We start from the raw sequence: 27,758 nt of genomic DNA, 5'->3' as shown, positions 1-27,758 counted from the left end.
CTTATTTCCACTGCGTTCATTTATTGTTGGTGTTGTTGCTGTTGTTGTTGTGCGCTAATTAAATCTTATCTAAACAATTTTAAGTAGAATTATTTCAATGGCAATAAAAACAAAAGCAGCGCCAGCTAGCCATCTAGCAAGCAAAAAACAAACAATTCGAAAAATGTGTGGGGTGGTTCGGTAATTTGGATCGGTTGTACTACTTACTTATATACCTACATACTATATAAATCCAACTACAAGTACATACATACATACTTACGTATGTACATAGTGAATCGGTCTGTGATACTGTCAGGGTAACAATAAATTGTTTGTGTTTGCGCTTTATGTGTCAGATAGCGAGCCAGAATAGCACTATACTCTTAGCATACATATGTATGTACAAGTATGTATATAGAACTACGTATATAAATGCATGCACATAGGTTTATGTATAAGACACATACAACGAATATATAGTATGTAGGCAGGCAAGTCGGTTGGTAGGCAGGTATGCACACATCTCTATATAGACGAGCCATTTCGTACTATACATACTCGTATTTTCGATCATGCCAGTTGTGCTGTGACGTCAAAAGTTCACTCCGTCACTCTTCCTCTTCATTTTGATATTCATAAAACAATGTTCAAGCGAAAACAAAACTAAAAAAAACAATGGCAACAACAATTACATCAGCAGACAATTCAAACTGCAATGCTAAAGCAAACAAATCGCATAAAATAGAAAAATAGAAAAAAAAAAAAAACACAAAACACACAATACAAATCAATAAATGGGCAAAAATAGGCAAGTGGCGAGAAATAACAAAAACGAAACGAAAAGGAAAGAAATAGGCGCACAAATACAAAAATTCAAATCAATAAATAAGCAAGAAAATAAATCAACAGCAATGGCAACAACAACAACAGCTAGATGCGTCAAACTTGAAGGCGTCAAATAAAATGAGCCAAGGCCAACAAATGTGGCCGCCACCAGTAATCCCTTAACACCGCCACATTACAGAAACTCACATCATCCGATCATAGAAATATTCCGATAATACAGACAATTCAGCGATAACCATTCTTCTCAACTAATGATGTAGAAACCACTCGAGCCCCCCTAAATCGCTGCCCATTCCCATCATCCCATCTTCAACTTCTTAGACAGTCACTATTTCGATAGTACTATGTACATCATCTGAACTAGTGATGTTATTTCTGTACCTCTAACTCTATATATTTCTGTACCTCTAACTCCCTTACCCCTCTACAAATCAGGAACTCGCTTCCCAGCAGCATTCCATCATCTACTTCTTAGACAGTGCGATAACAATATTTCGCTGATAAACAGAGAATACAGCGATAAATTAGTGATGTTTTTATACTCCTGCTCTGTAGATTGTTATCTATATATGTATATATCCAAATATCTATAATAATATTATTATACTAACCTTCTTACTTTTTAAAATCTAAAACTTAACTTTGTTTCAACTTAGTTGCAATATGGAAATGTGTATAAAGAAATACACTTGAAGAAACCGGAAGCTTCTCAAATGCTCGTTCGGGCAAGGTGATCAAACCCTTTATACATATGTATGTACATCAAATTTAATATATACATATGCACATACATACATATATGTATGAATATGTATATGAAAACAATAGTTGACAAATCAAATCGCTTCCGAATGACTGACTGACTAATTATTTCCCAGACTTTCTTATGAGCAATGCTATAAATAAATCGCTGGTGGCTGCACTTTTTTGCAGCTGCGTGTTTGTTCATAAAAATTCCATTTGCTTGACTCTTGTCTCTAGAGTAGAAGTATAAGAAGAGGCAGGCGGAGAAGCAGGAGAAACAGCAGGGAAGGCAGCAGAAGAATCAAGAATTTCAACAAAAACATTCGAAATTATTGTTGCTAAGAGTGTGTGCTCAAATAATAAATAACAATAATAACAACTACAACAAATAGCTTTTCAGTCAGATGCGTTAATTTTTTTGGGTTTTGGTTTTGGTGTTTCTTTATTCTTTTTCCTCCCCCCATTCTTTTTATTTTTATTTCTTGTGGCTTTTAAAATTTTTGTGATAAACAAAACGCAGATTACCTCATACAGTATACAAGTATGAAAATGCTAGAGCTGTGTATGTGTTTGTTGTGTTATTGTTGCCGTTGTTTTTGTTTTTGTTATTGTTTTGTTGACACGAGGCACCAACACATATGTACATATGTACATACATATGTATGTGCACATTTGTATATAAATATATAGTATGTATGTTTGTAGATATTTGCATATTATTCATTTATACGGCAATTGCGAGCTCTGAGAATAGAACTGTTTCCAAGAATAAAATGTTTAGATTGCTGTCTGGCCAATAATCGAACCAACAACCATCCGTTTAAGCAACTGTGTCTCAGCAATTTTTACAATTTTCAGTCTACATTGAAGATCCGAAATAAATAATCGCGTTGTAAAGTTTATAAATAATAAGCACACCCACTAGCGCTTATTGACAATACTATACTATATTTCAAAACTCTACTACTCTCGATGACACTGTTCGGTTAAGACGATATTGTAATATTAGTATTTGAATCTTTTGGGACCGCTGTATTCAACATTTCGGAAGGATTTTTGAAGGTACATACATATGTATAATATATTTGTCTATTCCATTTATGGGTAGTGTTCCCATTCGACAGATTATCTGCAGCTCCTGGTGGTCAAAACCTCATTTTTAGATCAATTTCTTGCCACTGGCGACATAATAGCTTTGCCCTTTGAAGTGCTCTGCAACATACATACAGACATACATACATATGTATGTATTTACTTTTTGCATCTGTTTGCTTTTTGAAATGCCTGGGACCAGGAATTGAGCAGGGATCTGTGGGTTTTTTATGAGTTCCTAGGGCAAAAGCCCTTGCATATTGCGACGTCAGCGTCGCTGCCGCTGCCGCTGCTACTGTCGCTGTCGACGTTGCCCATTTGAACTTTAGACAGCGCCTCGTTAATATTGACAAACTGCTTGACTGACTGACTAACTGTCGTACACACACACACAGGCATAGACATACACGCAAATACATACATACAAAATGGTGGTTGCCTATGCAATGGGATGGTTGGGGGGGGGGCTTCAAACTCCGTCGCCAACGTCAGGCAGTTGCTAAGCTTTTGTTATTTTTTTTTTTGCTTTTTTTTATTATTCATTTCCACCATTTCATTTTATTTCACTCATTCCATTCTTTGGCTTTTACTTTTGTGTGCGGCTGCTGCTGCTGCAAGTTGTTGTTGCTGTGTGCCTTCCTTTTATTTTAAATGTGTGTGGTGGCTTGCGCTGTCGACCGCGCTGCTCCGTCGCAGCGACGCGCGTTCAACGCTTGCGCTTACTCACAATCAAATCTCACGCCGCATTTTTAGTCTCAATTTGTTTGTGCTTCAATAATAACTGAAACGAAAAATACACGCGGGTACCCGAACGACAACAACAACAACAACAGCAGCAGCAAGCAAGCAGCCACAACAACGCCAACAACAAACGGCGACGTCGTCGTCAACGTCTGTTTTCGTTTTTTTTTTAATTTGGTTTTTTCATTCTCCATTTTATGCCTTGCCTTTTGCGCCTTCCTTTCTGTTTTTGTTTTGTGCTACACAAACAACAACAACATCAACCAGTGCAGCAACAACAACAAAAGAAAAAACGTCAATAGTAAATTAAATTGTTTTTTTTTCTGAAAATGTATTTTGTGCAAACGGCGAGACATGTACGAACACATGCACTTGCTCTATGAGCGAGTCAGTGTGCGTCTGGGTGTATGTGTAAAATTTATACAACCCACACCCAAAAGCGCAGCAAGAAACTGCGAGAGTAACAGCAACAGCAACAACTACAATAACAAAAACAACTCGTTCGTCGCTAGTTTTTACAACTCACTCGCTAGTTGTACATTTTTGTATATATGTATGTGTACGTTTCTGCTATCGTGGGTCGTCGTCGCTTCGGTCGTTCGGTGAGTGGGTCGCTCGTTTCGTTGTCTCGACGCCATCGTCGTCGCCGTCATCGTCGAAGCAACGGCCGCAGCAGCTGAGAATGTGTAATGGCTATTGTTGTTGGTGTAGCTGCTGCCTATTATTGTTGTAGCTGGCAAATCTATGTACGGCAGCATAATTAGACAGACGCACAGTGGCTTCAATGTTCAATTTAGTTAAACAAAACTGCGACAACTTCATTTATTCGCTGTACGCTTTGTTGACGCCGAAAGCTGATATAAGTTAAAGTTACATTAATTCCTCATGGCCGGGAGAATATTTATGTAAATACCTTGTTATAATTAGTAGTATTGTAAACAGAATTGAATTACTCAACCGATATTTCGTGGTTTATGTAAATAGCTGAATGATAAGAAACCCACAAATGTAATTGAAATGTAGCAGATATCGAATGAATTTGAGGTATCGATTGTGTGCATAAAAAAGACACACGCCCACCCCTAGGCTAAGCACATTATTATAATAAAATTCGTTTTCCGACTTAGTCGAGTCAGCAGCCATTCGGTTTTTTATTGCGAGATTTTTCGATCCGCACCTGACTCAGAAGTTGCGGAATCATTTGGCGCCCGAGCAGGGACTTCTTGGACAAAGTTCTAACCCGATTGGAGCTCATTGTTGGAGCTCTAACATATTTGGACATATATCAGCCTGGAGATTGGATGCTGGTGCACATTGGAGTGCAGCTTCAACTCTAACATTCGACTGTGAGTAGTTTTCTGCATGGTGCTCCTAGTATTTTTGCACGGCATATACATATTCTCAGTTTGATGTGTTGACTATTCAAATATTGTAAGTAAAATATAATTGAAATATTTACGCGGCATACAGTGGTACATTGGTGAGACACGTGTTGTGAAAAATTCGCGAAGAGGTTAATTCATATACATATGCTGTACATACATACATATATATGTATGTATACGTAAATGCAAGCGGCAACTACTTACCGTTTAACCTTGAATTGATTTTGAGTGCACATGTACTGAGAGCATCAAAAGTAAGGCAACGAAATTCTTGCTGTTCTTCTTGAGAAACAGTTAGAATAGCTGAAGCTGTTGCTGCTCTCAAACATTGTTGTTGTTGTTGGCGTAGATAGGAGTTGTTGCGGTATAATTAAACGCACATAAATACATACCTACACGAACATTAAATTTGGTCATATATTCGTCTGTAGGCTCGTACAGTTGGTACAGTGGGACTAATTCGTTGTTTGTTTGTATAAAAAAGTCAAAATTTCTAGTGGCTCCTATTAATCTGGTTAAGATTATAATAATATTAATATTAACTAATATTATTATTGAGGGGTAATTGAATAAAAATAAAATGGCTCCAAAAAGAAACATGAAAGAAATGGAGTTTTATTCTTCGCGCGAAAGTTTAATGAATTCTCTTAATCGTAATAAAGATTATGTTATAAACAATTGCCAGTCAATGACTGCAGCAGAGCTAGAGGCGCGCTTGAGCTTAGTTGAATCAATTTTCACGCAATTATGTGACATCCAGAGCCAAGTTGAGACAAAAATTGAAGATGCCAGCCAATACGAAACACGTCAAGTTATAGAAGATATGTATTGTGATATAAAGGCGAAGATTTTAAGCTACTTGACACAAAGGGGGCGTCATTCAGTAATCGGAACAGATCCATCGGCCAATTCAACATTGCTAAATGGTGCTGCAGTTTCCCGAGTAGGTAAATTGCCAATGTTGAAGCTGCCAGAATTCTCTGGCAAATATACAGAGTGGACTAGTTGGTACAACGCATTCACTACCTTGATTGAGGCAGACCATGACATTGATGAGCTGTCAAAGTTTATTCATTTGAAGTCATGTCTAAGCGCTGTCCCATTGAGAACTATAGAGTGCTTGGAATTATCTGCAGTCAACTATAGGAAGGCCTTACAGTTACTTAGGGATCGTTTTGAAAATAAAGCTATTATCGTACAATCGCATGTGAGTGAGCTATTCAATATTCGTCGACTTAAGAATGCAGACGCAGAGTCACTTGGCAGTTTGGTAGATGCAGTGAATTCGCAACTTGTAGCCCTTCGATCTCTAGGCAATGAAGGGGAAATTCTTGAGGCCCTCGTGTTCCATTTGGTTCGTAGCAAGTTGGACGATGAAACACTAGAGAAGTGGGAGAGCGAATATGATTGCGCCAAGCTACCTTCTTGGCAGCTGCTAGCACAATTCTTATGCAATAGAGGAATTAATCTAGCCGGGCGAGAAGTCAGAAAGGCAGTCATTGCCAAATCAAATGCTAAGGGTGACAGCAAAAGGGCCAGTCTAACTGCTGCATTGGGAAATACTGCAACTAACTTGTGTTATAGTTGTTCGAGTTCACATCACTTGAAGATGTGCCCAAAGTTTAAGTCATTGTCACCGTTGCAAAGATATTACGAAGTTAAAAAATTTGGAATATGTCTTGTCTGTTTTAGTAAGCGTCATCAAACAAAGGATTGCAGCGCGCAGCGTTGTTCGGCTTGTAACAAGCCACATCATGAGTTGCTTCATAGATCAGCAATGGAAGTGGAAGGTTCAAGCAATTGTCCTGTCAGTAGGCAAGCTAATCCTAGCTCACTGCATAGTGCGATACTGCCAAGTCGGACAACAAGCTTTTTGGCAACGGCGGTAGTTCTTGTGCAGAATTCGAACGGTAAATATTCGCAATGCAGATGCGTACTAGATTCAGGTAGTCAGTTGAATTTCATAACCACCAGTTTGGCATCACAGTTGAAACTCAATATAAAGGATGTTCAATACTCGCTAAATGGAATAGGAAATGCCAAGTCGAGAATTTTAGGTGAAGTTCAGACTACCATCAAGTCCAGGGCAACAAATTTCGTAGCTACAGACAAGTTCAGTGTATTGCAGGAAATAACGCGATACAATCCGGCAACAAGCGCGTCAGCAGAAGGCTTTTTCGTGCCATCAAAAGTAAAGCTGGCAGATCCCTTCTTCGATTCAGCTAATGAAATATCTATGCTGCTCGGAGTTAATTTGTTCTTTAAGCTTATCGTAGCAGGCCAAATTAAAATGGGCATCAATAAGCCATTACTTCAAAAATCTCTTTTAGGTTGGATTGTTGTAGGTGAATGTATAACAAGTGAAAGGAATGCATTAATTGTTAGTCGAGTACCAAGTTCCGACCAAGAGGATACAAGAAAACTGCACAAGTTGGTGCAAAGATTTTGGCAGTGTGAAGAGATTTCACAGCCAGAAAACAGGTATACAGAGGCTGAGCAGACGTGCGAAACGCAGTTTGTCTCATCTGTGAGAAGGACAGCTGCTAATAGGTTCGTGGTACGTCTGCCCTTTAAAGTACCCAAAGAGGAATTAGGAGAGTCTTATAGTATTGCTCTCACCAGGTTTTTGAACCTTGAAAGAAAACTCATTCGTAATCCAGAACTCAAAAGGAGTTACACAGAATTCATAGAAGAATATCGGATGCTGGATCATTTAGAGGAGGTAGGGTCTGAACAGGTACAGAATGTTAGATACGTGATGCCTCACCACCCAGTAATTCGACCAGAAAGCTCAACGACTAAATTAAGAGTCGTATTTGATGCTTCATGCAAGACGAGCAATGGGCTCTCATTGAACGATATCATGTTAGTAGGCCCTACCTTGCAGCCGGACTTATTCGATATACTCACTCGTTTCCGGTTCTACAAGTATGCGCTTACAGCTGACATCTCAAAGATGTATAGACAAATCTTAGTAGAATCTGGTGACTGTAATTATCAGTGTATTTTGTGGCGACAAGAGCGTACTGAAGCTGCAAAGACGCTGCGGCTGAAAACTGTAACATACGGTACAAATTCAGCACCATTCCTGGCAGTTCGCTGCTTATATTATTTAGCTGAGCAGGCTGGTCATCAATATCCTTTAGCTAGTGAAGCAGTGAAGCGCAACTTTTACATGGACGATATGCTCTGCGGGGCTGACTCCATTAATGAGCTAAAAGAGTTAAAACAGCAAGTGACAGAGTTGTTAAAGTTAGGGCGATTTGAACTTCATAAATGGCGCTCTAATTTCAAATTTGCCTCTCATGATGAGAGCACCGAGCCGTTGGAACTTAAAGTTACCGACGCTGCAAAAACGCTTGGGATACGTTGGGCGTCGACTAGTGACAAGTTCCAATTCGCTTACGGTGCGCAGTGCTCGGACGCGGTCACTAAGCGCGTAGTATTATCGGAGCTAGCGCAATTATTTGACCCGCTTGGGTTTTTGAGCCCCATTATTATATTAGGTAAAGTTTTCATGCAAGAGTTATGGCTATTGAAGCAGGGTTGGGACGAGGATTTGCCACCCAGTCATGCCATACAGTGGAAAAAATATCGTAGCGAGTTAAAACTCATACACGAATGTTCGTTGCCTCGAGCTGTCATCCCAAATTCAGGGGAAGTAGACACGGTTGAGTTTTATGGATTTTCGGATGCGTCCTGCCGTGCCTTTGGGGCAGCCATATACGCTCGGGTTATAGACAAGCTAGGAACCATATCTGTCAATTTGGTGGCGGCAAAATCCAAGGTAGCACCAGTTCGTGTCACATCGCTACCTCGTTTAGAACTTGAGGGCGCCAGACTTTTGGTCCAGCTGATGGCCAAGGTTAAGAAGTGTGTTCCTAGATATGTTTCTAGCGTCAGGTATTTCACAGACTCTACCATCGTGCTTAATTGGATTGCCTCTCATTCTAGCCGATGGACCACCTTTGTTGCAAATAGGGTCGCTTTAATCCACGAATTATCTAGTATAGATGAATGGTTTAAGATAGAATCGAAACTTAACCCAGCAGACATAGTGTCTCGTGGTCTGCATACAAGCGAATTGAGAAACTCGTCGCTGTGGTGGAAAGGTCCTAAATTCTTGCAGCAGCCAGAAGATCAGTGGCCCGCGGTGCATTGGAATCGCTCTGATTCACTTCCCGAGCAACGTAATTCTAAATTCACATTAGTAGCCAGTCCCCAAAGGCTTGTGGAGGATATCGTTAGCAAATGTAAATATGCAAGAGATTTTGTTAAGTTGACTCGCGTGTTTGGCTATATTTGTCGCTGGCGTCGGGTCATATCAAAAATTGAATTAGCTAAATCCAAGCCGCTGACAGCCTCTGAAGTAAAGGGTGGATTAAACTACATAATATTTAATTTGCAAAGTTTGAGTTTTCACGAAGAGATCGTAAAATTGCACGATGGCAAGCCTATTCGATCCGCGAAAATACAAGCGCTCAATCCGTTCCTAGACGTAATTGACGGGATAGAAATTATTCGGGTAGGTGGCAGGTTGTCTCAAGCTAATGTACCATTTGACACAAAGCACCCAATTTTATTGCCGAATAATCATATTGTTATAACCGCTTTATTTGAGTACACACATCGAACTAATATGCATGCCGGAGCGCATGCATTATGCGCTTTTGTGCGACAAAGGTACTGGGTCATTAATGCTCGAAAGCTAGCTCGCAAGACAGTGCGGAGTTGCTTGGCATGCTTTCGCCAGCGCCCAGTAGCGGCAAACCAGATTATGGGCTCGCTGCCAGCGAGCAGAGTACAAACGGGTGTGAATCCGTTTCAACGAGCAGGATTGGATTTCGCCGGCCCGTTTTGGATGCATTTCCACCAGAGAGGACGACGTCCAACCAAGATGTATATGTGTGTCTTTGTATGCTTCCTGACAAAGGCTTGCCATCTGGAGCTCGTGTCGGACCTTAGCACAAATGCATTTATTGCCGCCCTCAAACGTTTTTTTGCGCGCCGTGGACTCAGCGCAGAGCTATTTTGCGACAACGCCACAAATTTTGTTGGCGCAGCTCGTGAAGTAAAAGAGCTGACTGATCGTATGTGGAACGAAACTGGCAAACGTCGAATCGAAAACCAATGCAGCAGCCTCGGGGTTCAATTTCATTTTATACCCCCTCGCTCGCCCCATTTTGGAGGGCTTTGGGAAAGCGCTGTGAAGGTGGCTAAGCAGCTGTTGGTGCGGTGCTTTAATGGAACGGCGCTCGACTATGAGGAACTCGCCACGGCCATTGCACAAGCTGAAGCCGTTATGAATTCGCGGCCACTCTGTCCATTGTCTTCAGACCCAAATGACTTGGAAGCCTTAACGCCAGGTCATTTCTTAATCGGACGTCCGTTAAACGCTATGACCGAAGCGTGCGATGAGGATATTCTGAAATTATCAGTAACGAATCGATGGAAGAGAATCGTAGCGGTGCATCACTCATTCTGGCGACGCTGGTCGCTGGAGTATTTAACTTTATTGCAAGAAAGAAGAAAATGGGCATCGACGTGCAACAATCTACAACGCGGGACCTTGGTTCTTATTGGAGAAGACAATACTCCCCCAGGACAATGGGTACTGGGTCGAATCCAAGAAGTTCATCCTGGCGCTGACGGAGCTGTTCGGGTCGTCACGGTGAAAACAAAGGCGGGATTGTTTAAGCGGAATATACACAAGCTTTGCCCACTACCGATATCAGACTGACGAGATGATTGTTGGAAGGAGCTTCCAAGGCCGGGAGTATGTTGACGCCGAAAGCTGATATAAGTTAAAGTTACATTAATTCCTCATGGCCGGGAGAATATTTATGTAAATACCTTGTTATAATTAGTAGTATTGTAAACAGAATTGAATTACTCAACCGATATTTCGTGGTTTATGTAAATAGCTGAATGATAAGAAACCCACAAATGTAATTGAAATGTAGCAGATATCGAATGAATTTGAGGTATCGATTGTGTGCATAAAAAAGACACACGCCCACCCCTAGGCTAAGCACATTATTATAATAAAATTCGTTTTCCGACTTAGTCGAGTCAGCAGCCATTCGGTTTTTTATTGCGAGATTTTTCGATCCGCACCTGACTCAGAAGTTGCGGAATCACGCTTAATTGTTTTATTGTAATTATTATTGATTTTTATAAGTTTAATAGAAGCTGATTTCTAACAACAATTATTAAATAATTTTGTAAGAAATGCAATTCAAAAAGAATATTTTTCAATATCTGACACACTTACATCGATAACTGTATCGATCCTCTTCGATCTCACTGATGGTTTTGCTGTTTGTATACATATATTATTTATATGTGTATAGGCAAAATGTTTTGGTCAATTATCATCAAACTAATTTAGCTTACGCTTTTTTAATACGTGAATTTCTAAGCAGTCGTTCATGTCGCAATATATGTAGGTAGTATTTTATCAAATATTTACATATGCATTGGATGGGTTCCACTGTGCGTATGCGTAATGCGCGCCCAGTGCACTCGCCGAAGTCGTCGACGTCAACGTTAGCGTCGCAGTCGTCGACGCCGTCATAATTGTAGTTTTTCTCTTACTATTTTGTGTGTGTGTGTGTGTTTTTTTTCTCGGGTGCCTTCTATTTTGTGTAGTTTGCCATATTTTTGCTACGCTTTGTGTTTTTTATACGCAAGCAGGCAGGCATGCACACACACTTCTATGCAAACACGTGTATATGTGTGCAAATGTATGTTATATATGTATGTATGTATATAAGTATTTTGTTTTCTCGTCGCGTCGCTCTGTTTCGTGTATGCAAATTTTTTTTCGTTATTCTTGTTGCTGTTTTCCGTTTTGTGTTTGTTGCTTATACTCGTTGGCCTGCGCGTTATCACTTTTAAAAACACCAACAAATGTACGTACATACATACATATGTATGTGCAGATATACATACCTACATATGTATATGTATACATGTGTGAATTAATTTATGCGTTGTATCTTTTTCAATTTAATTGGAGTAACTTTTTTTGTTTTACTTTTTATATGTATGTACATACATATGTATGTATGTATACATTTTTCAAAAGCATTCCAAAGTATGTGTGCATGTATGTATGTACATATGTACAAATGTATGCGAATCGAAAAGGTGACAATTGTGTGTTCGAGACTTATTGTTACTATTAGAAATTTAAATCGTTCAACGCGACCAAATCTCGTTTATTTGCGTACTGACCACATACACACATATGTACGTATGTTTGTATGTATTAGAAAACCATCGAGAGAACTACCGATACTAGCGATATTTTGAACGCAATGCTTGCGTATCGACGCTAAACGATATTTCTTTGACATTTTTGTCAACAATGGCTTCAGATTATGAACAAGAAATACATACATACATATGTATGTATGTACATATCTGATATTGATTTGACATTTTCTGTCATCTCTCATCTCAAAATATATATGTATAAATATATTTGTATGTAATTGACGCATTCTAGGGAAATACCCTTTACCGTGAGAAGAAATTTTACAGATCGTCTCTATTTTTAGGTCAAACAATTTAAACACGTTAACATATACAAGTATTTTTATTTTATTTTTCGGTGCAATCTTTTGTTTCAACTTTTGATATTTTATTCGTTTTTATTTTTGTTGTCTTTGCTATGCTGGCCGATTACGTCATTTGTCGACCAACTGTGCTCATACCAAAAGTCAATATCTGAAATACATACATACATATGTACACATACACATGCATACATACATATATGCTTATGTACCTACATACATATATAAGAGCAGATAAATATGAAGATATGCACATACATACTTACACATATATGTATGTATGTACATATGTATATATATGTATGTATAAGCAAAAAATACGCGTATTTGTGATATGTGTACAAAATTAATTGTTTTTTTTTTCAATGTGGCCATCTGCAGTTGTTGGCATTATTGTTGTTGTTGCTATTGGCGTCATTCGCACAAAATCGGTGAAAGTCGTCTTAGAGCAGCAGCAAAAATGGCATAAACGCTATTTAATAGTGAAATGAAAAAATTAATGTATGTACATATGTACATTCATGTACTATATAGCGATGAAAATACAAAACTGAATTCGAGATGGAAAACATGAAGAGCAACTAATTAAGTTTGCATAAGAAAATCGTAAAAAAAATAAATTGGAAGCAAAAATAGAAAATTGCAACAAGAGCGAAGAAGAGCTACGCAAACTGGTTCAAAATTAAATTTGCTAAATACATACGGGCTGTATTTTTTTCTTTTGATTGCCGAAAACATGCAAAAGTGAGTATGTACATGACTTAAATTTGTATATTGCTCATCTTATTTGCTTCCTCATTAAAATGCAAATCGTTTAATTGAAGAAAATATATTTTACTTTATCTTAAATATAATTTAAAATTTTTTTATTTATCAGTTACTTTATTTTGTATTTGTTAAGACTTTCGTTTTATGACCTATTGCTAGCAATGGGTTAATCTGCAGACTAGTTTCTTTCAATTGCACTTGTCACTGTCATCGTCATTGCTCTCTCTTCTCTCTCTCTCTCTCTCTCTCTCTCTCTCTCCATCACCAACAAAGAACTGTTAACGGCTGTGTTTCTGTTATTCCTCTACTTAAATGCTTTCACCCATAAGTTAGAAAAACCCCAATACCAAAAACAACGACTAACAGTTCAACAATTGAGCGTAGAGCCTAAAAAAAGAGAGAACATACATACATACGTTCACACACACACGTACTTGGGGGCTGCAGGTTTTGCTGTGCGCCTGCTAACAGTAAAAATCAAAGCCAACATAGGTCGCGGTCGTTGTAGTTGCTGTTAGTGTCGACATCGCGACTGCATTGCTTTGACGTCGACGTTGGCGTCGATTTGTCGTTTGTCATCAAAGGCATTGACGTTTGTTTGTTTCTACAAATCCGTTACATTGAACTGCTGCTGCCACAGCAACAACACCAGAAACTTGCTCGCTTGCGTTGTATTGCGTGCAGAAAGTAACGGTTTTTAATTTTTTTCTATAAATAACGTATTAATCTGACAAAAATACAAAACAGTGTGACCACATTAACCCAAAAAAACCGAACTATCATTAGAAGTATTCAGTTTTTCAATTGCGTGTCAAAATGTTTTTCTTGTGCAGTTAGTGTATTATTTGATTGACATTGATTATAAACATACGCGTATATATGTACATACATATGCACACATACATATTTACGTACACATGTATATTTGTATATATTTCCTACATACATACATGTATATTTTGTGAGATGAAATAAAACGGACAACATACATACATACATATATATGTACATACATGCACACACGTACATTGTATAATTTTAATGTAAGCCCAAAATTTTATTTTACCAAACTGATCTGAAGTACTCAATTAAAATTGCGTGTTCATCCAACAATCAAAATTTTATTTGTGCGATTAGTTAAATTTTTAACATAAATAAGCTCATTAATTTTAATTGATATTGATTATAAATAAATGCATTGCTGCAAAGCTTTCACAATACTAACATATACATGTGTATGTACATACATGCGTACATACGTAAATTTAATACATACATACATATGTACATACGCATGTAATTATGTATGTATGTACATTTTAACATATGAAAGAAAAATTAACAGCATAAAATTCTAATGCAAAGCAAACAACACATACAGAGTCGGCCTTGCGAGTCAAACAACATCAGCAGCGGCAGCAGCTGCAACAACAACAAGAACTAACTATAGAGTCGAAGCAACGTCGTCACTGGCTGCAGCGCCTCGCTAAACAATTTAAGTTCACTCGGTTAACAGACACATCGCACATTCGCATATACATACATACGTATATATAACAACAACATCAGACAAACGGGCCTCAGTTGCTGCGACGTCGCAGTCGTCGTCGTTTTGTTGTAGATTTGCCAATTTTACCTTGCCGCTGCTCTCTAGCACAACAGTGTCGAACTTAAAGAGCGAGTAACGTGACGTGTCGTCGTTGTAGTCGTCGACGCGCGGTTAAATTTTTGCCAACTTCCTACTATAAAAACAAAAAAAACCGCCATCGGCAAAGATATAAATACTTACATATGTACATAAATACGTACATATGTATATACGAACATAAGATACAAAAGAAAAACGCAACATACAGAAGACAAGTTTTTTTTTATATATTTTGTTCGAAAAAGCGGGCGCAAGCAGACGAACGAACGCTGTCGCTGCCGCCTAAGTATATGTGTATATTATACATATAAATACGTGTGTGAGTGGAAAACGTGCAAAATAAGTAAAGTGCGCAAAAAGAATAATAACAAGAGCTAAAACACAAGAAATAACACAAAAAGCATCAAGAAAGAAAAAAAACAACAACTCTGCTGCTACCGGCAACATCGGAGAGCGCAGAGTACCGTATCACCTGAAAGTGAGAGAGAGAGAGAGCGAACGTCATGGTGCTTAACAGTCGGTCGCAGCTGATTTGTCAAGATTTGCCGGCAACTGCATCAGCTGTTCAAAAGGAACAACAACGACGTTAACGAACATTTGCACTGTTACGGCCATGTTAGCCACAGCCATGTCTACAACAACGACGCCGCAGCCGACAACAACAGCGGCCACTGCAGCAGCGGCACGCAAACGAACCCGCAGCTCCAGCAACGGCGCAACGTCGGCATCGAAGCGCAGCGCCGGCAACGGTCGCAAATTAGCCAAGAGTGTGAGTGTGTTTGCTTTTTTGTCCTCTCTCTTTTTGTAGCTGTTTCTTTCTACTCATTTTCTGTCGGCTTGTGAGAGGCAGAACGAGAGCACCCTAACGCCGCTGCTCTCTGTTTACATTGCTCTTTGTTTACGACACGCTCGCACGTGCTGCTAGACATGTATGCGTGTACGTATATGTTTTTGTTGGCTCAGATCCACTTTAACAGCGTGCTGTTAGGCAAGCATCGCAATTAGGGCATAATTATGTTAATGACGTGTTAAGTTTGAAATATTTAATTCAATTAAGGGCTAAAAAGCGTCTGTGGTTGGTGTGCGCATTTTATCATTTTTTTATACTATGCAAAAATGGAGGGTCTCTTTTAAATCCGTATTTTAAGCTCTTGAGAGTTTGAATTTAGATCTTTGTATGTACATATGTACATACAATATACCATATATATTCATTGTTAATATAGCATTTATAAATATGTTTTCAACTTCTCATTAAATATCTTTGAGCAAACAAGTTATGCTAGCAATTTTTTTGTGTGTTTGTTTACTAATGGTTGTGAAATTATTTATTTAAATTAACTTGACCTGCGTAGATATAAAGCAAGTGTACGTCAAGTTTTGGGTCCCAAGTTATGATCCAAAAGTTATTGTCGATCTTCCTGTTATATTTATTTGGCGTTTTTACCATCTAGTGCACCCCTTAACACTTGGGTACAGGATTTAATAATTAAAACAACGATTAGCTACCTCCGCTGTTAATTTGCGTGTATGTGTGCCATCGCTCCATTCACATATTCGTCTCTAGAGCCAAAGTCGCAGTCATAGCCGTTGCTCGGCTCGCTCGTATGTTCGTGCGGCGCAATGTTAATATGTGTGCATGGCTGTGTATTGCGGCGCTAAAAATAAACGGCCATAGTATTTTTTGTAGGCAATGAAAACGAAAATTTGCGTGACGTCTCTCGACCTTGACTCATCGACGTGAACTGTTAAACTGCTGTGGCGGCGACGACGACGACTGTTAGTGTGGCGCAGGCGACGGCGTTGCCAGACTATTAGCTTAGTTGTTGTTGCTGCTGCTGCTGCTATTGATGGCAGCGCTGCCATGCCGCCGTACATCTTGTTGAAGTCAACGTCTTTGTCGCTCTTTCGACCGGTTTGTTGCCGACAACGAATTGCCAACCAGTTAAGAAATATGTGTGTGTGTGTGGCTGTGTAACTGATAGTGTTAGCACGTACATTCGCCTTTTGCAAAATGAAAAAAAAGAAACTAGTAGACACACTTATCCATAACGAATTTCTGTCTTTTATAACCAATTTTTACACTTGCAAGTATACTACAACCAATTTCTAAATAAAATATTGTTAAATTTTTTAAAATCAATTTATGTTCACACATATGTATGTAAAGGCTGCCGATTAAAAAAGGGACCACAAAAGAAACTAAGGTTAAAAGCAAATGATGTTTTGGGGGAATTTAGTTTGCTCTCCGGCCAATTTTGACCCTTGGCATAGCCCAAAGTAAACACAGACGTTATTAGATATAACAAAAAGAATTTGTAAATTAGGAATTTAAAAAAAGAATAAAATATATCTGGTTTCACGTATGCATGTAATTTTGTTGCAGTTTTTGTCTGCATAAAATAGTACAAAAGATACAATGTAGGGCTCGAAGAAAAAAACGAAAATTATGCCATTATAGTGTCGGTTTTAAATTTAGTCTTTATTTAGCTTTATTTATTTATCAACATCTAACAATTTACAGACTGGTGCTGGTGTATGCCAACAAGCCAGCGAACCTTTTGAACGGTGCATTGGAATGCGCTCTCGTTCACACTCTCTGATGCACTCACACACATGCACAAGGCATCTGCACACATGATGCCAATAAGAAATGCATGTTACTGCCACACCCTCGCGCCCACGCCCCGCCGCCCGCTCCCAAAAGCATCGTCTCGTGTGCCTTTTCGCACGCTTTTGATTTTGTGCGGCCCCATCAACCGAATTCGAACAACAACATCATCATAGATTTATCTCATTCGCGCTCACACGTGTGGGGCAAGCCCGAAAAATTAAGTCGTCGTCGGTCGGCCATTCGTCGTTTTATACCTGGCCCTCGGCTCGGGTCTTGTTATCATCATCATTGTTTAACAATTTGCTTTAACTTGGTTGGCTTGGTGTTGCCAATTCGGTGTCGTTGCAGCCGTTATACTTTTTTCTTGCTTCGCTTTGTAATTTATTTTTCAGTCATGTTTGGCAACACTTTTTTCTGTTCCTGTGTAGTCCAACTGCACATCTTTCGCTCACTTTTAGAAGCAATGATGGCGAGAGGTGGCAGCAGAATACCAGCTGTTGTTTAAAAACCACAACGACGACGACGACAGCGAAAAATCGCTTCCTTCCTTTTTATGCCAAAATAAACTAAACGAGAGTAAAGCGCCGCTCTCTCACACTTACACGCACTCAAATATAAAGAGAATTGCTGCGCTGCTTTCGTCGTGGATGTTTGAATTTAGAGATGAGCATTGGCCGGTTTTTTTTTAGCAAGACACGAAATAGAGTTTTAGAAACTAACTTGCATACACGCACGGATAAATTTCATTTAGTAATTTACAAATGATTTTTAGAATCAGGTTGTTTTAATTGTAATAAAAAATAGATGCAAAATCTATGTTTGACATTAAAATAATAGATAATATAATGATTTAATTATAATACTTGATCTCCAATAACTATGTAAAATGTTATTGTATCTTTTTAATTTACGACAAATAATTGGCAATACTATTTTATAAAATAATAACCGGGATGCACGTAACAATCTATCTCATTTTCAATCAGAAAAAAGTTATGTACATATTCACACATACATCGAAATTACTAAGAGAGTGTTTTACCAAATATTTTCAAGAGTTTTTCCAATTTGAAATATTTTAGTCGTATTTCTTCGTGCCTTTTCGGCACATGCCCATCGCTAGTTTGCAGGTTTATCGTCGAAATGACAACTTTAAGAGAAAATTATAAACAAAAAAACTCGATAATTAGGGCCGACAAATACTTAACGATGGACAAAATATGTGTATGTACATTTAAAGTATAACAATTAAAGCATGACAATTAAACCTTGAAAATTAGTACAGGTTAAAGAATTGTTTTAAATTTTCTTAAATTTAATTCCAATTAAAAGAAATTGAATATTTTCAAATAGATTAAATTCTTTTTCACTTTAACCACAATTTATTATTTTTTGACAATGGCGGGCGGCATCGCGTTGTTGTTGTGCTCGCGAATTGACAAAGACGCCGGCTGGTTGATGGGCGAGAAGTAATAGAAGAAGAAGAGGACGCAGTGGCAGCGCAGTCGGCGGCGCTATCGTCGCAGCAGCAACTACAAATAGTTGTTGTAGTTTAGTATCGTTGTTGTTTTTGGTTAGCGAGCGCGCGCGGAAGTCGCAGAAATTTCAAAAAAATCAGCCAGTAGTTAACGAAACGACTGCGTGTCATTCATTCAGTTAGTTCGACAGTCAGTCAGCCAGCCAGCTTGTCAATCGGATTAATTTTTATTGTACTTTTTGGTTTTTTTTGCTACTCGTCGTAGCCGTTGCCGTTGTCGTTTTTGCAAATGAGCGAATGGTAGCTTTCTCGTTGTCGCTGTTGTATAGTGTGCTGTTGTCGTCCCGGTTCGGCACAGCGAAACGCTCTCTCGCTCTTGCTCTCTCTCTCAGCAAATACCCAAAACGTCTCAGGCATCGTTTCGTCGTCGTCGTTGTTGTTGTCGTGTCGTTGTCTCATCGTATGTGTGTGCGGGTTTTATTGCTCTTGTTCTTCTTTTTCACCTTCTTTCTTACTCGTTACGGCCGCGCACAGAGCACTATTACAAATATATACGCGTATAACAATTTTCTGGCCCGAAATACGGTGAAAAAATATAAAATCAACGAAAAATTTGCAGAGTGCGAATTTAACAGCAATTATTTCAAAATAAATCGGAAATGTTTAATTAAAAACGCTGGGCGAGAGTAATATTGTTGAAAATAACAGCATAATTGTGATAAATTGTAATAGAATGTGAAAATCGACACAAACACACTTGCACACACACACACATCAATAAATATACACGCGCAGCGCCCCTAGTGTATAAAGCAAAAAGCGTGTATGTGTGTGCAGAAAAATATGCGGCGCTTAAAAAAGGTGAACGGCATTTTGTCATAAAACAAAGCAAACATACAAATCAAAATGAATAGCGAAAAAATCATATTCACAAAAACATCAGAAACTGTTTTGTGGCATATTCCGGAGATCAATACAAACATTTTTTTTTGTTAAAAAAAATGCTGGAAATAATCAAATCGAATGAAATTTTTTTATGAAAATTAAAAATGTGTGAAAGAGTGAGAAAGTGCTGTGTGTGCATATAAAGGAAAAGTAAAGCGGAAGGCAGAAGAAAAAAGCGACGAATACAACGACAAACGTTTGTATTTCACAGATTTGTCGTCGTCGTTCTTCTTCATGGTCGTCGTCTCTGTAGTTGGGTAGCCATTTTCATTGTTACTTTAATTTTCAACTTTTTTTCGTGTGTGTCTTTTCATTTTTTATTTTCCTTTTTGCTTTTCTTTCATTGTCTTTACGCTTTGCTTTTTGATAAAATATTACGCACACATACATCCACAAACACATGGAAAGTCGCAGCTGTGTGTGCATTGCGCTCACTCACACGCATGCCGCACGCGCTTTGACATCGCGTCGACATCTCACTCACACACTCATACTCGTCACCATGCACAACTCAGTTCTTTTTTCTTATATATATATATACTCTTTATTTTGCATCGTCTCATTTGGTCGCTCACATGCCCACCGGTATTGCCACCTAGTTGGCAATATACGAGTTTCATGTGGCAGCACTGCAGCGAAGATACAGAGCAAAACAAAAATGTTGCCTTTGGCCATAGTGTTGGAAAGCGGTATCGGTGACGGGCATGGACATTATCACCACTCTTTTTGACATTTGTTTTTGCTAATATTCAATTTAATATAACATTCGTGAAATGTTTTTGTTCTACTTAGAATCATTTGAAATTGAAATAGGTAATAAATCGAAATAATTATAAGCTGTAAACATAACGGCGTAAATATTGTGTTCATTAAATTCGGATTTCAGAAAAGCTAAATGAATTGCAGACACTTAAGTCAATTAATTGCCTGAACTTTACCAAATTATACACAAATCAAATATTTCGATTACGGTCCGCAAATAAAGGTATATTTTTTCACTGTGCTGGAAGTTCCTATGGAACGAAAATCGTTTGTACTGATATAGAGGATTTCGGGTTTACTTTGTTTTTATCTGTTTTGTAGAGGCGGTAAATAACATGATAAACAATGAAGACGGGTTACTCGAATATTTTTCTTTCCATCTTGCGAATGTAATTTCGATTGATCGGCAACTATACAAAATATTATAGATTTGAACAATTCATACTAATATTAGAGACATATGTGTGTTTACATTCAAATGTATATTATCCTGAAGGAGGGAACTAACTCTGTATTATTCTCTATCTCTTACAGATGTCCGCCGGCGCTCAATTGCAGATGGCCCCACAGACCACATCGACATTAAGTCATCATCATCCCACACAGCAGCAGCAACAACAGCAACAACAACAGCAGCCACAACAGCAGACGGCAGCTCATCATTTTGCTAATCATCACAGCACGCAGGCGCAACAACAGCAAATGCTGCAACAGTCAGCGGCACAACAGCAATTATTTCCACCACAGCTGCAACAGTCGGCGGCACAGCAACAACAGCAGCAACAACAGCACCTGCAATCGTTGCACTCTCAACTCGGCGGCGGTCCAGTGGCACAGCAACAGCTACAACAGCAGCAACAGTTGCAGCACCAGCAACAACAGCAGCAGCAACAACAACAGTTACATCAACACCAAAATCTGCATCAGCAACATCCACACGTAGGTGCGGCGGCGGCCATTGCGCTGCACGGCGTTGTCGGTAGCGGTGGTGCCGGTGGTCCTGGTGGTGGTGGTAACCACAGTAGTAATCCAGACTCTAATATGAGCACTGGTTCCTCACACAGTGAAAAGGATGTTAACGATATGTTGGGCGTAGGCAGTGGATTAACAAATGCGCAGCTAAACGCAGCTGGCTTGCATTCAAATAACGGTGGTGCTGGTGGTGCCGGTGGTTCCATTACGATGACTGCTTTGGAAATGCTGACTGTCCACTCACAACACAATAGTAGTAGTGGGAAACTACCACGCACGCCTGCCGAACGCAAACGTAAACGTAAGATGCCTAACCACACGGATGATGCTGCTGGCGGCGGCGGTGGCGGTGGTGCTGGTGGCGGCAATGGCAACAGTGTTGGCATGAAGGGTGTCAAATCTCTGGCATTTCGTGGCGATGGAAGCACACAGGGCTTGCAAAAGGTCAACATGCCGTTGCCGGTGATGGGACTGGATCGTTGTGGCGGTGCTGGAGCTGGTGGCGGCGCTGGTAATAGTGTGACAGGCAGCGGTCCAGTTGGCGTTGTGAGCGCCAAAAATGCACGTCTTATGCTGCCTGGTGGAGCGGGCGATAAAAAGATCAACGACTACTTCAATAAACAGCACAGTGGTGCTGGTGGTAGTGCCAGCGGTGCTGGTAGCGGTGGCGGTGTGGCAAACAGCGGACTGCGTCATGCCGGTGGCTCCAAGTCACCATCATCGGCGGCGGGGGCGGTGGTTGTAAGCGGACCGCAACAGCAACCACCACCGCCGCCACCACCGGTGCAAACCACCAGTGCATATATGTATCCACCTAGTCCACAAACGCAAACGCCAAATGTACAGGCAAATGCAGAATTTCATTATGTGACGGCGGCAACAGCGGCGGTGGTTAAACAGCAGCAGCAGCAACAACAACAACAGCAGCAGCAACAACAGCAGCAACGCCAGCAACAACAACAGACTTCCAATACAATGGTTCCTCAACAGCAGCAAACGGCCATGGGCGCACCACTGGGCGGTGGTGTTAGTATGGGCGTTGGCGTCGGTGTCGGCGTGGGCGTAGCCCATGGCGTACTAAATGCCGCTGGTTGTCTAAGCGGTCCACCGCCAAGTGTGGCACAACAGACCCAAGCCCAACAGCAGCAACAACAACAGTTAACCACCTCAACAGCATCTGGAGGTGGTGCCGGTGGTGGTGTGGTCGTTACCACGCATCAGCATCATTCCCTAAACGTGATGCCACCCCTGCCAGCACCCACAACCGTCACATACACGAAGGCGACACAAACGGAAATGTCGGTCCACGAATTACAGGAACGCGAGGCCGAACATGAGTCGGGCAAGGTGAAGCTGGACGAGATGACAAGACTGTCCGAGGAGCAGAAATGCCAGATAAACAGCAATCAGAAGACGATCGATCAGCACAAATTGCACATTGCGAAATGTATTGATGTGGTTAAGAAGCTGCTCAAGGAGAAGAGCAGCATTGAGAAGAAAGAGGCGCGTCAGAAGTGCATGCAGAATCGTCTAAGACTTGGGCAATTTGTGACGCAACGCGTTGGCGCCACATTCCAAGAGAACTGGACGGATGGCTATGCGTTTCAGGAGCTTAGCCGACGCCAGGAGGAAATCACCGCCGAACGTGAAGAAATCGATCGTCAAAAGAAGCAGCTCATGAAGAAACGTCCGGCCGAATCGGGTCGGAAACGTAACAATAATAGCAATCAGAATAATCAGCAACAACAGAATTCCAATTCGAATGACTCATCACAGTTGACGGGCGTTGGTGGTGTCGGCGGTGCAGGCAGCGATCGTCTCGGTGGTGGCGGTGGTAGTGTTGACAGTGGCCTCGGCGGCACCAATGTTGGTGGTGGCGGTGCAGGCGGTGGTGGTGGCGGCGGCACTGGCCGCGGCCTATCACGTTCCAATTCCACACAGGCCCAGCAATCACAACTCCTCCATAATGGCGGTGGCAATGTCGGCAACAGTGGTGGTGTCGGCGATCGACTTTCAGATCGTGGCGGTGGTGCTGGTGGCGGCAATGATAGTGGCAGTTGCTCCGATTCGGGCACTTTCCTCAAACCAGATCCCGTCTCGGGCGCCTACACGGCCCAGGAGTATTACGAATACGATGAAATACTGAAACTCCGCCAGAATGCCCTCAAAAAGGAGGATGCCGATCTTCAGCTAGAGATGGAGAAGCTCGAACGTGAGCGTAACTTACACATACGCGAGCTCAAGCGCATACTCAACGAAGATCAGGTGGGTGCAGACCATACATTATTATAGCCAGAGATATATACTAATACTAAATATTTTGTGTCTCCCTCTCTGATAGTCCCGCTTCAATAATCATCCCGTGCTGAACGATCGCTATCTGCTGCTAATGCTGCTCGGCAAAGGCGGTTTCTCCGAAGTGCACAAGGCGTTCGACTTGAAGGAGCAACGCTATGTCGCATGTAAGGTGCACCAATTAAACAAGGATTGGAAGGAGGATAAGAAAGCTAATTATATCAAGTGAGTAGGAAGAGCGCAAGTAACAGTGACAGTTGACAATGGTGGTGGCAGTGGCAGCGGCAGTGGCAAAGTAGAGTGAAGAGGGCAGAGTAGACTTTACGAGCAATAGTCAGTCTAGTCTAGTCAATAAATAATCAGTCAATTATTTTGAAAAATAAAAAACAGAAAGCGCAGTTTGTGGAAGGATCTCCAATTTCCTATAACACTTTTTAGGCAAGCTGATACGCCTATTGAAATTAGTTTCCCACAGCTTTTGAAGTAACTGTTCCACAATTCAAAACTTCGAATAAAACCTCGATGAAAACGTCATCTTCGCATATATGTATGTGAAAACAAAATATGGACTAGCATATATTTGCAATATATAAGTCATGGATATTTATATTAATATCGAACGAAAAGAAAGCAAAACCAACGAAAATAGCATTACTAATAAGAAACTAACCCTCTTCTCGAAAGGCAATGAAGGTGACTTGATAGTTTATGAACCATCTATAGATATAACTGTAGGATATTTAGATATTTGTCAAATACAGTCAGCTTTGGCCCCCAGCACTTGTAAGATATTTGAAAAGCAGAAACTAAACATCAAATATTCGAATTCGACTTCTTTCCTCCGCATTCAGACACGCCTTGCGAGAGTACAACATTCACAAGGCGCTGGACCATCCGCGCGTCGTGAAGCTATACGATGTTTTCGAGATCGATGCGAACTCATTTTGCACAGTGCTGGAGTATTGCGATGGTCACGATTTAGACTTCTATTTGAAGCAGCATAAGACTATACCCGAGCGTGAGGCACGCTCGATTATCATGCAGGTAAGTCGTATTTAAAATATCCCTCACATACATGCGTCTAATCTGATTTATATTTCAGGTTGTATCTGCACTCAAGTATCTAAATGAGATTAAACCGCCCGTCATTCATTATGATCTGAAACCGGGTAACATATTGCTGACCGAAGGCAATGTGTGCGGGGAGATCAAAATTACGGATTTTGGTCTATCAAAGGTGATGGACGATGAGAACTATAATCCGGATCATGGCATGGACTTGACATCCCAGGGTGCGGGCACATATTGGTAAGTGCTATTTAAGGACGCTGAGATTTTTGGGACTTTTACAACTTTTAGAGGACAGCCTAGCAGTAATTGTTCCAGATAGATTCTCTTCTTTTATAAGTGAAAGATTTAGATGCTAGAGGAGATATATATAACGGTTGGTTTTCCATCAATCATGTCTGCAACCAATTTATCTTAAGTCTATTTATCTTATCTCTATACAAAAGACCGTGTCTGTTAATATATTAAGAGAGAGAGAGAGAGAGAGAGAAAGTGATCACATTTTGAAGCGATAGCCGAAAACCTTTCAGTCCTTTTTATAAAACTTGAAACAAAAACATTATGGTAATATTTCTCTCTATGCTTCAGGTATCTGCCACCCGAGTGTTTTGTTGTTGGCAAAAATCCACCGAAAATCTCATCGAAAGTTGATGTCTGGAGCGTGGGCGTGATATTCTATCAGTGTTTGTATGGCAAGAAGCCGTTCGGCCACAATCAATCCCAGGCGACCATACTGGAGGAGAACACCATACTGAAGGCAACGGAGGTGCAGTTCTCCAACAAGCCCACAGTGTCCAATGAGGCCAAGGTGAGTTACAAATGAAAAAGCTGGAAGGAGGCATATCATCTGGATATCTTATTACCATCTCTATCTATTTCTTTAAATAGAGTTTCATACGCGGCTGTCTGGCCTATCGAAAGGAAGATCGCATGGATGTGTTCGCATTAGCGCGTCATGAATATATACAGCCTCCAATTCCGAAGCATGGGCGTGGCTCGTTGAATCAACAGCAGGCGCAACAGCAGCAACAACAACAGCAGCAGCAACAGCAACAACAATCGTCAACATCGCAGGCAAACTCAGCCGGCCAGACATCGTTCTCAGCCCACATGTTTGGCAATATGAATCAGTCCAGCTCATCCTAGCTGCAAACTAAGCGCCATTCCAATTCATAATTCGCCGCCGTAGCAGCAGCAACAATGCCCATTGTGGGCTATGCTGCTGGTCAACAACAACAGCAACAACAACACATAATAATAACAGCAACAACCAATAACAGCAACATTAGTCAAAATAATAATAATAACAATACAAATAGCGGCAGCGGGCTGCAGCAGCAACAACAGCAACAACAACAGCAGCAGTATGTTGTACAACAACACCTGCCACAGCAGCAGCAGCAACAGCCGCATCATCAACAACAACAACAACCACAACTCTATGCAACAACGCTTATTGATACAGCGGCCTATTGCTACGAAACTGTGATGGATGCTCATTATAAATTGCCGCCACCACCAACCATAGCAGCAGCACCAACAACAACAGCCGCAGCAGCAACTGCAGCAGCAATAGGGGCGGCAACAGCAGCATCACCACCTACACCAATAATAGCAACAACACCAGCAACAACAACGTTGACGACCACAGCATATCAAGGCAAATACAAACGCTGGCAGCAGCAGCAATTGCAGCAACAAGCCCAGTTGCAACAGCAGCAGCAATTACTGCTGCTGCAACAGGAGCTGCTGTAGTAGGCGCCGGAAGCGGCAGCGGCGGCGGCGGAAAGGGCGTAACATGCCAAGGAACACACTGCCGTATATAAATACATATACACACATATTAACTACAACTAAAACAAACAAACAAAAAAAAAGAAGAGAAACACGAAACATATTAAGGCGTGGCCGTCGTCCAACAATGTCCTAACAACAACAACAACAACAAAACACACATAGAGAAACAACAACAAACCAGATGAATTTCCATAAATTTACAACAAGAACAGCGCCAGCAAAAAAACGCGTCGCAAACAACAAGAAAAATAACTGCATGAAACTTAAATTTAAAAACAAAACAAAAAACTATATATACATCTTATATATATTATATTAAATGTGATAAATAAGCGTAAAGCAAAACAAAAACAATGAACGATAGCAAGCAGAAAAAAAAACAAAAAAAAAACTTTAAAAAAAATTACAAAGTTAAGCCAGCGCAGAAAACAAAAAAATGCTAGTTGTTTAAAGGCTGCTATAAATTTTTTTTTTTGTTAACTAAAAGAAAAAACAGAAAAAGAAACAAAAAAAGAAAACGGAAAACCAAGAATATAAGAAACTAAATTTAAATGCTAAATGTAAAAGCTAGCCAGTAGGTCTGCGTCTGAAGCGCTGCTCTCTCTGTCTGCAAATGTTAAGTCGGCCATTGGCATAACATGGTGGGTCTGTGGCGAGCGAGAAGGCAATATTGGCTGCTGCCTGCCTGTCTGCTTGCTCGCTCGCTCGCTGAATCGCTCGCTCTCGCCAAGAAATGACACCAAACAACAACAAGGGCAGCAGCAGCAGTCGCTTAAGAGTTGCAACATTTTTTTTCTTTATATTGAGAACTAATAATAATAATAATATTAATTAATAATATAGCAAATTAGAGTAGGTTAATATATAAAAAAAGAGACAACAGCAAACACAACACACACATGCAACAACAACAACAGCAATAGAGAAAACAAAAATGTAAAGGGTATTTCGCATTTGATTGACAGACGGGCTATCAGGCAGGCAGGCAGGCGGCAGAAACAATAACAACAACATCGAGATAACAATAATATTAACAATT

General features: G+C 40.3%; 2 protein-coding genes across 4 annotated transcripts in view; both read left to right on the top strand.

Annotated features, from left to right (window-relative positions):
- The window catches only part of LOC115626878 (serine/threonine-protein kinase tousled-like 1), a 141,238-nt gene extending 115,137 nt beyond the window's left edge, over positions 1-26,101 (top strand). The window contains exons 1-7 of one of the 3 annotated variants that reach the window (XM_030522389.1): positions 19,130-19,741; positions 21,122-23,824; positions 23,901-24,079; positions 24,706-24,898; positions 24,957-25,162; positions 25,511-25,730; positions 25,811-26,101. In XM_030522389.1, the coding sequence (XP_030378249.1) occupies positions 19,706-19,741; positions 21,122-23,824; positions 23,901-24,079; positions 24,706-24,898; positions 24,957-25,162; positions 25,511-25,730; positions 25,811-26,068 (3,795 nt within the window). In that variant the 5' untranslated portion in view covers positions 19,130-19,705 and the 3' untranslated portion in view covers positions 26,069-26,101. Of the gene's footprint in view, positions 1-19,129; positions 19,742-20,043; positions 20,083-21,121; positions 23,825-23,900; positions 24,080-24,705; positions 24,899-24,956; positions 25,163-25,510; positions 25,731-25,810 lie in introns of those variants that run through there. The other 2 variants (XM_030522390.1, XM_030522388.1) reach the window with 2 other exon arrangements.
- Positions 3,665-10,868, top strand: LOC115626877. Its single transcript, XM_030522387.1, has 2 exons — positions 3,665-8,693; positions 8,745-10,868. Exons 1-2 carry the CDS (start codon positions 5,371-5,373, stop codon positions 10,528-10,530), a joined length of 5,109 nt encoding a protein of 1,702 aa, XP_030378247.1. The 5' UTR covers positions 3,665-5,370; the 3' UTR covers positions 10,531-10,868.
- Positions 26,102-27,758: the final 1,657 nt, after the last annotated feature.

The sequence above is a fragment of the Scaptodrosophila lebanonensis genome, unplaced genomic scaffold (assembly GCF_003285725.1).
Source record: "Scaptodrosophila lebanonensis strain 11010-0011.00,11010-0021.00 unplaced genomic scaffold, SlebRS2 tig00000089-arrow-pilon, whole genome shotgun sequence".
Lineage (NCBI taxonomy): Eukaryota > Metazoa > Arthropoda > Insecta > Diptera > Drosophilidae > Scaptodrosophila > Scaptodrosophila lebanonensis.
The sequence above is the reverse complement of the archived record's forward strand: the minus strand, read 5'-3'. Positions and strand labels throughout refer to the sequence as shown.